General features: G+C 39.5%; 1 protein-coding gene across 4 annotated transcripts in view; it reads left to right on the top strand.

Annotated features, from left to right (window-relative positions):
• Positions 1–12,666, top strand: part of HOOK3 (hook microtubule tethering protein 3) — an 82,614-nt gene that overhangs the window by 1,846 nt on the left and 68,102 nt on the right. For 3 of the 4 annotated variants that reach the window (XM_051777537.1, XM_051777539.1, XM_051777536.1), the window contains exon 2: positions 10,989–11,074. In XM_051777537.1, the coding sequence (XP_051633497.1) occupies positions 10,989–11,074 (86 nt within the window). Of the gene's footprint in view, positions 1–10,988; positions 11,075–12,666 lie in introns of those variants that run through there. The other variant, XM_051777540.1, reaches the window with a different exon arrangement.

The following is a 12,666-nucleotide window of genomic DNA, read 5'->3' as shown; positions in this document are numbered from 1 at the left end:
AACAGACTCAATAAAAAAAAAATGGCGATTTCAGAGAGGTGATTTCAGTTTATTCCAGGATACATGAAAATTGCAAAAGAGGCAATGAAGTTTTTTGTTCCTCAATGAAACTGAGTGTTTATAAACAAGATGGCACTTTTTTTTTTTTTTTTTGGTCTGGCCTTCTTCAAATCCCATAATGATCCTTGGGAAACCGTTCATTTAGATGGGAGAGTAGAGCTGTCTTAATAGCAGTTTATGAGTATCTGGGATGGCCAGCCTTTTCCCATTATGCCAGAGAAGCTGGCTGCTCCTGAAAACTGGTTTAGCCTCCCAGGTTGCTTGTTTAACATTCATACAGACGTACCTAAACAAGTTTGTCTGTGTTTTGAATAGATAAGGCTTTCCACACGTCTGAGAACCTGTTCAACCTAAACTGAATGTTTGCTTAGATGGATATAGGGTGAGATGAAAGTGTTCCTCCCTCTGCCAACTCATGATTTTAATGAAGGAGAATATCTCTCAGGCCTTTTACCTTGCATGCCTGTGATTCCTATTCTGGTATGTTTAAGCTGGAGCAGGCTGCTTACCTATGAATATGTTTTAGTTTATTTTTAAATATTTTGCCCATGCCCATTTTTGTCATTATACTCTAACTCAGGGTGTGATTCTCATTTTTTTTTTTTTCACCTCTCTTACAGTATCATCAAATGGGTCCATAAATAATTTTCGTTCAGGATTTTAAACAGCTGGGTGAGCTTTGGCTTTCTACCACTTTAGCAGGTGACCATGATGTTATTTTCAGGCAGACAGGGTAGTGGTGACTTGAGCAAAACTGAACGGAGGACCGGAGGCCAAATACCGACTTCTCCAAGTTGATATTTACACTTTAGCAGTGTTTCCAACCTACTGTAATTGCAGAACTATTACTCTACCAAAAATCTCCCGGAAACCTCTTCAGAGACTCTTCTGTGTGCTATGGGATTGTTATCCAAGATGCACTTCAGCCAGGGCAGTTTAGAAAAATGTGGCTGTTAAGGTAAAGCTACAATAACATTAAAATTGTTTCAGCATATCTAATAGAGATTCACAATGTCTTTTTTTGTTTAAAACTTAAGAATGGTCCAAATATAAACAAATGGGGTTTTCTGGTTTTTTTTTTGTTGTTGTTTTTTTTTTTTTTCTTTTTGTGTAGTGTCAGGACTGCTCGCAACTCAGATACATAGCTGAGGCATTTCTTAAAACGTGGAGAGCTGTCAAATGTGCCTGTGGCAGTTACACTTTAAAATGTCTTTCTCTAAAGTTGGTGTGGTGGCCACAGGCTTTTCCTGTGTAACCTGAGAAATTTTCTTTTTTAACATAGAACTAAGATGTGATACAGAAAAGATTGCCTAGCATTGGTATGTAAACAGTAGGATTCCTCAATGAGGTCACTGCTGAGTGGCTATGAGTAGCAAATTGCTGTGAAGGTGTCATGAAACTTCTTTCATTGTGATGAATGTCTCTTATTTTGCTGTGTGCTGCCTCCACTGAGCTGTGTCTTGCCTGCTTTCTTTTTTTTTCAAACCCTCAAGGCCGAATATAGTTTCTGTTAAAACTTCTCTGATAAGTGAGAACTTTGTAAACACTGCAAGGCCCCTGCTTTGGCACCTTCTGTTTTAGAAGCACTTCGGCCACTTATGTGATATGAGTCCTTTGACCTTTCTTCCTTTTCAGCTGAAAAATCTCTTCAGTACAGTGTATCTCTGTCTTCTGTGTGGTGGCCTATCCCCAGCTGGAAGGATTTGTCTGTGTTGGTATGAAATATAGAGACCATGTGAGCAAGTGGTGAAACAGATTTTGATTCCTCAGGAAGGCTGCTCTTAAATACTTGGTAGGCACCCTTTTCAGAGAGAATCAAATTGCTGGAAATTAGTGGGAAAGCTATTTTCTGCTACTGTCCAGTTATGTTCTTTTTAGATTATGTGGTTCTTGATCCTGTGCATCTATGTTTTTAAGTGCTCTTCCGGTTCCTTGTAGATGCCAAGATCGTAGGCAACTTGCTAAGCCTGTTTAAATTCTTTCTTCTTCCAGTCCTTGATCACTGACCACGAAGTCGTAGGGTTTCATTTTCTTTTGATGGTAGAATTGCATCAGCATCTCTTACCTCTTGAAAAAAAAAATCAGATTTCAGGAGTGTTCGATTGTGCTCATGATGACAGCGAGTCAAGAAGGCAGTTTTTTTGAATGATGTTGCTGTTTAGATAGAAGCAAAAAAACACCCTGAGCTTGTCAGCAGTCATGGATTAGGGGTGGAGGAACCTGGCAGAATCACAGCCCCTGTAACTGATATGAAGGACCAGTAGACTGAGCAACCTTTTTTTATTTTTTATGACCTCTCACTGATATGGTAAAGAATTTATTGCTCCACCCTTTAAAGGGATAGCTGTCTGAGACTGATATTCTGAGTGTAACATTTGCTGTGCTTGAAGGAGCTGGAGTGTCTAGCACCATTGTTAGGTTATAGGGATTTTTTTAACCTATTGCCAAGAGGTCAAGCAAAAGCAGAGGAACTTCTCTTCAAGGTTACATTATAAAGCAAGTGATAGGAGGCTGCTAGCATATGAATACAATAATTAAAGATAATTAAGATAAAGTTTGCATGTGTTGCTCCCTATTCCCCCATCTTTTAAAAGGCAGCAAGAGGAAAGAAGACTGGAGACAGAATTTGGACCTGCAAGTATTTTTTGTTATATGCATTTTGACACAGTGTTAGATTTTCATTCTTTGGGGCCTTGTCCCAAATTCTGCCTTTTTTCAATCTTCTGCTTTCTGAAGAGCTGTTCTGTATGATGATACATTTATAGCAATTGCAAGTTCTCTGGAGAAATAAACATTTAGCTATGATTTAGTATGTGCTCAATTTCAGCTCCCTGTTCTGCCCCCTCATTTTTTGGTGAGGGGTTGCCTAGAGAAGAAACAGACTTTGCTGCTAGGAACTGTGAACCTTAAACAGTGTAAAGGAAACAACTTTTCTGTTATCTTGTTAATCTTGAGGTGGGAGGTGCAGAGAGAAATCTGTTTCTATCTTTTCTGAAATACTTAAGCAGTTATTTCAGAGAGATGAAGTCAAACTGTGAATTATACACAATTGTCTGTGTTAATTGTGAGGCCATTTTTTGAGGCCCTTGAACTGTTATGTTCTGTTATTTTTTTCTTCCTTGACCATCAGAAATTTTTACTGCGATGTGTTTGACTTCTATAAAGCAAATCAGACTTGCAAGTTGAGTCTCGGACCTCTCCCCTGCCCTTGCTGCTCTCTGCTTTCTTGCCTGACTCTTGAGTACTGTGATTATTTAGAAAGACTTGCCTAGATTTGGTTGGCTAAGTGCCTCTAGCATCAGAGCCTAAGTCTGGGGTTGTTTAATCAATTTAATTTGCAAGTCCTAGTGATTAATTAAAAAAAAACAAACAAACAACGAGGTTATTTGCCACACGACAAACTACACTAGCACAAGGTTAAGGCAGGAATGTGTGGCTGGAAGTGAGGGGAAGAGGGTAGTAATGTCCTTGTGGCTTTTGTTGCCAACAGGCTGGTAGGTCCTGCCACACAGGAAAGGGAAAGGGATTAACTCCTTCCCCAAACTGCTGGTAGTGGTTTCCCGCCCTGCAGAGTACGAATGTGTTGTTTTTCTTGTTCCCTTACTTTGCCATACGTGACTAAAGTCATTCCTGTGAGTTACTTAATACTTCCAATTCAGGGCAGGGAACAAAGAGACAACATGGAAAGGAGGAGAAGGTGGAGGGAAAAAACTCTCTACGGTTAAAGGCGGGGGAGTCGGGCCAGCACTCCAGTCCTGCCTGTGGCAGGCAAAAGCTTCTGAATGAATACAAAGCTGGAGTTGTGTTTCAGTGGACTAGCTGGGGCCGCAGAGGGATGAGAACTTTTCAAAGGGGGCACACAGGAAATGTTTTTGAGTGGTGCAGGTAGCGGAGCAAGTATTGCACAAGAAGATGCATTGTGAATCTGGTAATAATGTGCTTCAGCCCCTGAATTCTTAAGGCTCTTTCATGCTGTTTAGCTGCAAGCTTCTTTGCAACTGTATACTACACTGAAAGTGAAGTGCTTTGTATCCTCTGTGGAAGTCCTGTTGACTATTTGGAGCTAAATCTTTCAGAGTAGCTAAGTTATTTAAACTAAACAACAAATGCATATTTATGGCCCATATGATTTATGTCTTGGGGACAATAGATCTGGGAAATGAGCATCTGTGTTTTATTCATTGCAGAGTTGCAAAGCAGTAAATGAGTTACAGCCTTTTCTACATTCCAGGATTACATAAGGTAAACCTTTGAGTGAACTTTTTTGCCATGGCAGCAAGGTATCCATAGTTTTACTTCAATATAAGAATAAGTAGAAGAAAGTGTGTGATCAACTGCAACAGACTTTATGGGGAGTTTTTTATTTCTTTGTTAGGGTTTTTTTGAGTTTTCTACCATGCTTTTTGTGGCTAGGGAAAAAACAAATAACAGAACACAAACAACAGGACTTGATCACTCTGGCATGGTTTAGATGATTTTATTTTATGGACCATGTCAAAAGATGGCTGCCTTTTTACATGGTGGCTAGTGCCTTCTTTAAGGAATCATGGAATTTGGTCTGAAAAATCTTGTTCTGCTTACCTGCACAGTCTCCATGAAGTTCAGGAAAATGTTTGTTGAAATATAAATAAGTAAAAGGAGAAGACTTGAACTGCAAGATATGCTGGTTTTAGTGCTGTGCTATACATTTGTGTTACCAGTTCTAGAATCTGTTAAGTCTGAAATTTCTTATCCTGATGAAAACTTAGTGCCAGCTCTCTGGGAGACATCTGAATCCTATCTTTTAGCTGCTAAATCTTTCTTACTCTTGTGATCCTATGAGAGCCTGTGTTTCCACACTGATCAGGAAGTTTGTGCAGATGATATTTAAGTAGAACTTAGTGCTTTGGGATTCATCTTCTGTGCCTCTGGGTTCTTTATTTCACCTGTCAATAGAGACAGCATTTCTCTTCTGTATTATAGCTGCGAGAAGGTGGCATCATGGGATTTAAATAATTGTTATTCTTCTGTATTTTGCAAAGGGAAAAGTGTCACTTATGTTCACTTTTTTTTTTTTGGTATGTTTTTGTTGTTTAAGTAATATTAGAAACATGTATAAATTTGGAAAGTTCCTCTGGCTTGCCACTAGCCAAGAAGTTAATGGACTTTACTTGGGCTTATGCCATCACATAGAAGCTCTGCCCTGCAGCCTGTTGTTTATTTTAGTATGGATCATTTTGGGCACATTTGCCTGGTGCTGTGCAGGTTTCTAGTAGTCTAGCAGTCTTCATTCAGAATAAAAAGAATTTCACTCTTCTGTTCATTGAGCACTGTTCTGCTATTTGCATTGAACACCTACTTTTAGAGGACAGTTTCATTTTCCTCCTTTGGTGAAACTTCATGCATCCCAACTCTATTTGTTGGATTATCATCTAGGTTTCTGTGAGTGAGAATACTGAAGACAGAAGATATGCTGCTCCCATGTTTAATGTTACATCATTTTAAGTGTGTTATTTTGTCATCTCTGGGTAGTAGAGATGGAAATTTTTGTACTCTGATTAGCAGAGTTTACGGTGGTTCCCGTAAACCCTACCATTTGTGATTTTTTTTTTCTTTTTTCCATGAGAAGATGTTCCTAGTCTTAAAAGGCTCTTCTGGGGCTTTCTAAAATTCATTGGTGCTTGGTGGAGGGTGAATGTTTGTATCCTAAAAATGCAGGTGCATTGAGGTAATGTTTGGCAATTTTGCACTTTAGCTTATATTTTGAGAAAAGAAGAGAAATCATCAATTGGTAAATACTTCTTTCAAATAAAACATGATGAAATAGATGGAAGCTTGGAAAGAACTGTTGGTTTATGGTGCTCTGTTAGGCCTTCTTATTATGTATTATATTTTCATTCTATCTTCATTACAAGTGCTGTGTAGAATTCTTTTTCGTCAGTTGGCTCCTCTGGCTCTCAAAGGAATATATTCATTTTTACCCCAGGAGCTGGTAGGTTAGCTTGTCTTCTCATGAATGTTTCTGAAACGGTTAAACCAAATACCGTTCAGACTTGAGACTCTGTTCATTGTATCGTAATGATTTGTCATACTTGAACACTCCAGTTAGCAGCAATTTAGTGGCAATGCCAAGGTAGTGCAGTAGCAACTGGCTTATGCTGCCATGGCTCTCTCATCTCCCAAGTCCTTTAGTAAGTAACCTTTAGTCAAGGTGTATCTTCTGCTTTCTGCACTGTGTTTCTGCAAGGGAAATATTTAATCTTTTGAAAATCTACACTTAGAATGAAGTGTTCTGGTTGAGGTCTTTCATGGGTTTGACCAGTTTAGATGTTTGGGGTTAAACACAGTATACATAAAATGAGAAGGAAATTAATAAAAAATTAGCATTCAAGTCCTTCCCCCAAAAGTAACCCTTGCCTGGCCAGTAATGTAATAACCTTGCCATTTCACTGCTTGGCTAATTGAGTGCCTACTGTTACAGCTGGATTGCAAAGTATCTCTTGAGGTTTTAATAATAGAAGTCTGAAAACCTAAAAATCAGTGGAACTATCCAGAAATTCAAATCCTGGAATAAAACTGTTGCTTATTAGAAATCTATTTCCCCATTGTTTGTCTCATACAGTCTGCTGTTGTCTTGGAAAGCATGAAAAAATAACTTATACCATGACTATTCAAGCAGAAGATAGCAGTGCTACCAACTATGAGGAGAAAAATGGGTGAACAAGGATCAAAGTTATCTAGAAGCACGGGATCTGGTTATAGGATAGGAGTCAAATTCTCATTTGAAAGGTGTGTCTTAATACAAGAATTCAGCATCTGAAGGACAACTGTGTGTGAAGAACATAATTAGCTTGCCATTGTGGAAAGAATTTATGTTCTGGTTTCCTCCAGGTATTGAAGCTGAGTAAAATTTGTTTTAATGAGGTTGTTGCAGATCTTGTAAGTAATATGGGGTAACTGTACAAAGACAGAAGTATCCAACCCTCCTTTATCTTCTCTGCCAGTTTGCTCTTTCAAGTGTTTTTGCTAATGGTCTGTGTTACGCATCCAACCCAGTGAGGCTGGTTCCTTTCTTGTCTCCTTTCACACCTTCTTCTCCCTGTCTTATCTGTGTGATCTGTATCTTCTGTGATGACACAGTATTGTTCTAGGCTCTACATGGCAGCTAGCTCTAAGCTTGCATAGTCAGTTCCAAAACCATAGGAAAATAGTGGATAAATAATTCTAAACTGTCCTTGACATGGTTTAACCATGGCTGGCAATTAAGTATCACACAGGTGCTCTCTTTTTCCCCCCCCTGCTCGCGGGCCAGTTGGGAGGAGAATTGCAAAGAAAAGGTAAGCCTTGCAGGTTTAGATAAGAACAATTTAATAATTGGAAAAACCCCACCACCACTCTGATAAATAACCAGTTGGAAACTGGGTGTTACTGTTTGTTGTGTTTGTGCATAAGGTAACCAGTCACACAGTGTTTTATCTGCTAAGAACCACTAAAAATGATTTCAGGTATTATTTCAGAAGAATACTTAGGTTTATTATGCAACTGCATCAGTAATAAAAACCAAACAGTGTATATAATCACTGTGCAAAGAGCAGATCTTTCATTATCTCTTACTGTTGAGAAGAGAAAGGAGAAATTTTTTTTTTCTTTGATGTAGAAGGAGGTTGCTTTGTTTGTTTTTTACTTTTTCTTTTTCTTCCCCTGAAGTTTCGGGGAATGCCGGATTCCCCATCACAAGTTTTATCCCAGTTTTCTCCTACTGTCTTTGACAACTGAGTGTTTATCCAGTTCTCTGACCTTCATATCAAAAGCATTTTTCATGAAATACATTTTTGCATCCTATCCCTAGTAGATAACAAATCCTTACTAGTCATATATGTAATTAGGAACTGTAACTCAAATTTTTCTAAGGTATTGTCTCTTCCTGAAGCAATTATTTAGTCCCTGGTGATAACTACCTTTGCATTCAAAGAGTTACTTGCTACTCCTTCTTTTAAGATTTGTATAAAAATGCTCAAGTTTGTGTCTGTGTGGATCAGAGATCTGGATTAATATCTAATAAAATTAAATAAAAGAACCCTTAGTTGATGAAAAGGTGTGAAGGCCTATTAGAGGTAGTGATTGAGCCAAGTGGTTGGGCTTTTTTCCTCCCTTTTTTTTTTCCAAGAGTTTTTTCTTATAAAATCATAGATTAGTTTGTGTAGTAGGGGACCTTTAAAAGTCAAATAGTCCAATCCCCCTTGCCTTGAGTAGGGACCTAATGAACTAGATCAGGTTGCTCAGAGCCCAGTCCAACCTTACCAGGGAAGGGTCATCTGCCACCTCTCTGAGCAACCTGCTTTAGTGTTTCACCACCCTCATCATAAAATAATTCTTCCTTATATCTAGCCTGGGTCTACGCTCTTCCAGTTTAAAACCATTATCCCTTGTGCTGTCTCTACAGGCCCTATTAAAAAGTCTGTCCCCACCTTTCCTTTAAGTACTGAAAGGCCACAGTGAGGGATCCCTGGAGCCTTCTCCACTCCAGGCTGAACAACCCTGACTCTCTCAGCCTTTCCTCCTAGGAGGAAAATCCTCTGAGCAGTTTTGTTGCTCTCCTCAGGACCTGCTCCAACAGGTCCATGTCTTTCTTGTGCTAAGGGTGGTAAGGTTTCATGAGAGTAGAGTAGAGGGGGAGAATCACCTCCCTTGACATGCTGGTCAGAGTTCTTTTGATGAACCAACCAGGATGTGGTTGGCACGTTGATGGGTCATGTCCAGCCTCTCACCCACCAGCACCCCCAAGTCCTTCTCTGCAGGTCTGCTCTCGATCCATGCATCCCCCAGCCTGTGCTGATAACAGGGGTTGCCCTGATCCAGCTGCATCACCATGCACATGGCCTTGTTGAACCTCATGAGGTTCAGGTGGGCCCACACACATGATGTCGGGGCTCCATATAGTGATACTGGGGAAAAATATCCAAGAATCCTGTCCGGGAATGGGAATTAATTGACAGCTTTGTGCAACTAACGATGTGGGGACTGTATTGCAAAGCACTCAGGATTTAGGAGCAGAGAAGCAGTTCCAGCAGGAAGAGAGAGGTCTCCCAGAAGGAAACAAATCACAATGCAGAGGAAGAGCACTGTTTTAACAGGTGTTACTGAATAGCTGTTCAGAGGGACTCACACCCACATGCACGCAAAAATTTGCTTATTTGTCTCCATGGCTGGACTCTGCTTCTGCATTGCCACATTCTTATCATTTTGTCCCTTCTAGAAAATGAACGCTGTTTCTTAGAGCACTTTAGGATACTGTAGAACTATCTGAGAATGGTATAGGAGTTTAACTTTGACATAAATTTGTAAAGATGTTTTATGGAAGAGTTTTTGAAGAGAACTTGTTACTATCATATCTCTGAAGGATAATCTCTGAAGGATATGAAAAGGATACAGTTCTTTTTTAAAGATTTGAATAAATGCTTTGCAGCATAAATTTGACAAAATTGAAATATACAAGCAAATAAAATACACTTATTACGAAATTTAAGTGTATGTGAAGAAACAAGTCACGTTAGTTTCAGCCTTTCTTTCTGTTCTTTGTCATCTAACTATGAAAAACATTAGTATTCTCAATGGCACGTGAATCCTTGTGCTTTTGGAACATGGACATCATTTGTGACTATTCATTGGTCACAGCTGAACTTGATCAGCAAACGTACTCTGGGGACTCGTTTTTTTTGGCTCTTCGTGGATATCATTGCTGGATTTTTTCCTAATTGAATGCTAGGTTTTTTTCTTCCAGACTAAAGGAAAGAAAGGAACATTCACCTAGGTGCCTGTTCTCCAAATAAATGTTAAGTGGCATTGCTGGCGTGCTAACATGATGTTCCAAAGGTATTGTGAGAATCTGACTGTTGTGCTCTTGATTTTTTTGAGGGCCTTCTCTTCAGAGAAGGACCTGCAAAATTTTCCACTGTTACATGAGTTGTCTTTTATTGTAAGACACATACATAAAAGGTATTTATTGGGAAATGACTCTGACCAATATTACTGTTTCAAATGCCACTAAAACAGGAATGGTTGTACATTATGTTCAGAAAAAAATTGGTTGACGTATTTATTTATGTACTCTGAAGCTGTAAGAGCTCTTGTAGCATGTCTTGTCTGTGGTGCATATGAGCACTCCTTTCTACAAATAAACCCAGGCTTCTCCTAGGAGAAGGAGAGCAGCAGAGAGCATTAGGCAGATACCCTCCAAATAACGTCATCAACATTATTTTCACAGAACTCATCCACGTCATTTAAAATTAATGTTCATTCAAAATAACGTAGACCAATTAAAAAGATTGTACTGAAGTAGATTCTTCTTCTCACCAAGAGAGGAAGGAAGAAAAGAGCTTTGCTTTGTGGACTGTAGTGCCTGTCACAGTGTTGATAAAACACCCTGAAGTATTCAGAACACTAGTAGTGCGTAGACCCATTAGGGTGTAGCAGCACTTGGTTCTTCTCTTCCATCTGATAGTAGGGAATAATTAAGTTTGGAATATGTCACTCTGTGTTTGATCTTCTGGTTGTGGGGAGCTGATGAACAATTTGTGTGATCAGTGTTACTTCTAAAAACTGAGTTTCTTACGTACGTTAATTGAGACAGTGGATTTTTTTGAATGTATGCTCTGGAAGTACTTGCATGGTCCAGTGACTTTTCAAAGTAGAAAAAGTGGTGGAAAATTAGCCTTTTGGAGAATGTACTACAGTTATTTGCAGCAAAGTTTATTGTGAAAGCAAGGATGCTAAACCCTGTTCTTTTCTTTGATTGCTCTTAAATATAAAGCTTTTTAAACCTAACATGTACCCTAAATGCACTTGTGGAGTTTAATCTGTTCTGTTTGCTGCTGGTGGAATTTTTTTAAACTTTTGAAAATTCTTTGAAATTCAAGTAAAAGGAAATAACCTTTTCCTTTTTACCACAGATCCAGACGTTTAATGTTGAGGCACCATGCCAGACCGTGGAAGATTTAACGAGTGGGGTTGTGATGGCCCAGGTTCTTCAAAAAATGTAAGGAATTGTTTACTTAATGAACTAAGTTTTATTATTCGTACATTTTTCTGTATCTACATGTGTTTTAGTTCAGTCTTGGCTGGTATTCCATAAGGATGTGGTTTTCCTATGCTTAGATGGTACTTGAAACTGGAACATGACTAATATGATTTTTCTCTGTAGTTTTCAGATAACTAGCTTAAATGAAAAAAAAAAAAGTTTTGTTTTAGGGAGATGTTTATTCGAGGTGAACTTAGTGAAAATAAGTTGGATTAAAACTAAACTTGCAGATTCACACTTAAAGTTGAAACCAGTGCAAGATGAGGTAACTGGTGGCCCTGATTATTGCTTGAAACTGCAGTCAGTGATGTTAGAATTAGTTTCATGCAATAAAACTTCTGTGATAAACTGAATGGAACTGTCAGTTTAGTGATGCACAGTTGGAAGTACTTGTCTTTCTGTTTGTTTCCACTACCTCTTGCCTGTTCACTGGACACCACTGAGATTATATGAGGGTATAAAGAAGGAGCCATCAGGCTATTTATACACAGGATTGGTAAGATCCCACTGAGCCTTCTCTTCCTGAGGCTAAAAAAACAGAACAGCTCACTCAGTCTCACCTCGTATGACAGATCCTGCAGTCTGTTAATCATCTTATTTGCCCTTTGCTGAACTTCTTTGTATGTCCAGGTCCCTCTCATACTGGAGAGCCCAGGATGCAGCACTTCAGATGTAGTCTTACCAGACCTGAGTAGTGCCTCCCTTGGCCTGCTGCCAATGATCTTCCCAACACAGCCCAGGTTGTCGTTGGCCTTCTTTGCTACAAGGACATGTTGCTGGAGCATTTTCAGCTTGGTTTCTACCCAGCTTCTTGTTTGCAAAGCTGCTTTCCAACCAGTTGGCCCCCAGCATATACTGGTGTATGGTGTTTATTTGCATGTACCTTTGTGAAATGTGTAAGGTTTCCGTTTTTACATTGTATGACAAATTTCCCTCTGTTCCATCATCTGGGTCCCTATTAAAAACATTTAACAGTATCAGCCCCTTGGGTAGGCTGCTAATAGCCTGGGCTCCAGCTCAATTTCATGCTTCTGCTCATAAACCTTTGAGCCTGGCATTTCAGCCATTTTTCAGCCCACCTTGCTATGCACTTACCCAAGTCGTGCTTCATCAGTTTGTCCAGGATGATGTTATCCTGCTCAGGCAATCTGTAGCAGGAGTATATAACAGTGTCACTTATCTTGGTCTGCTTGATCATCCTGACCCATAATTTCTTAGCTGGCTCATATCCATCTGAAGACAGAGCTCATGCATTCCCACTGCTCTCTCACATGAAGGGCATCTCCCTTGTCACTGCCTTCTCAGCTTGTTCTTCCTAAAGAGCCTGTATGCATTCGTGGCAGCAGCCTTGTCATGGGAGCCATCCTACCATGTCCTCATGATCCCAGTGAGACTGTGGCCTTGTAACTACATGCAGAGCTCTGTTTCTTCCTGTTTGTTTTCCATGCTGCGTGCATTAGTGCACAAGCACTCCACATAAGCATCCAGTCTTGCTGAGTCTCAAGAATGAAGCTTTCCCTGGAGTGTTTTTCTGTAGGCCTTTCCTCATT

Source organism: Manacus candei, unplaced genomic scaffold, assembly GCF_025592945.1.
Source record: "Manacus candei isolate 608988 ecotype Guabito, Panama unplaced genomic scaffold, ASM2559294v1 h1tg000010l, whole genome shotgun sequence".
NCBI classification, from domain to species: domain Eukaryota; kingdom Metazoa; phylum Chordata; class Aves; order Passeriformes; family Pipridae; genus Manacus; species Manacus candei.
The sequence above is the reverse complement of the archived record's forward strand: the minus strand, read 5'-3'. Positions and strand labels throughout refer to the sequence as shown.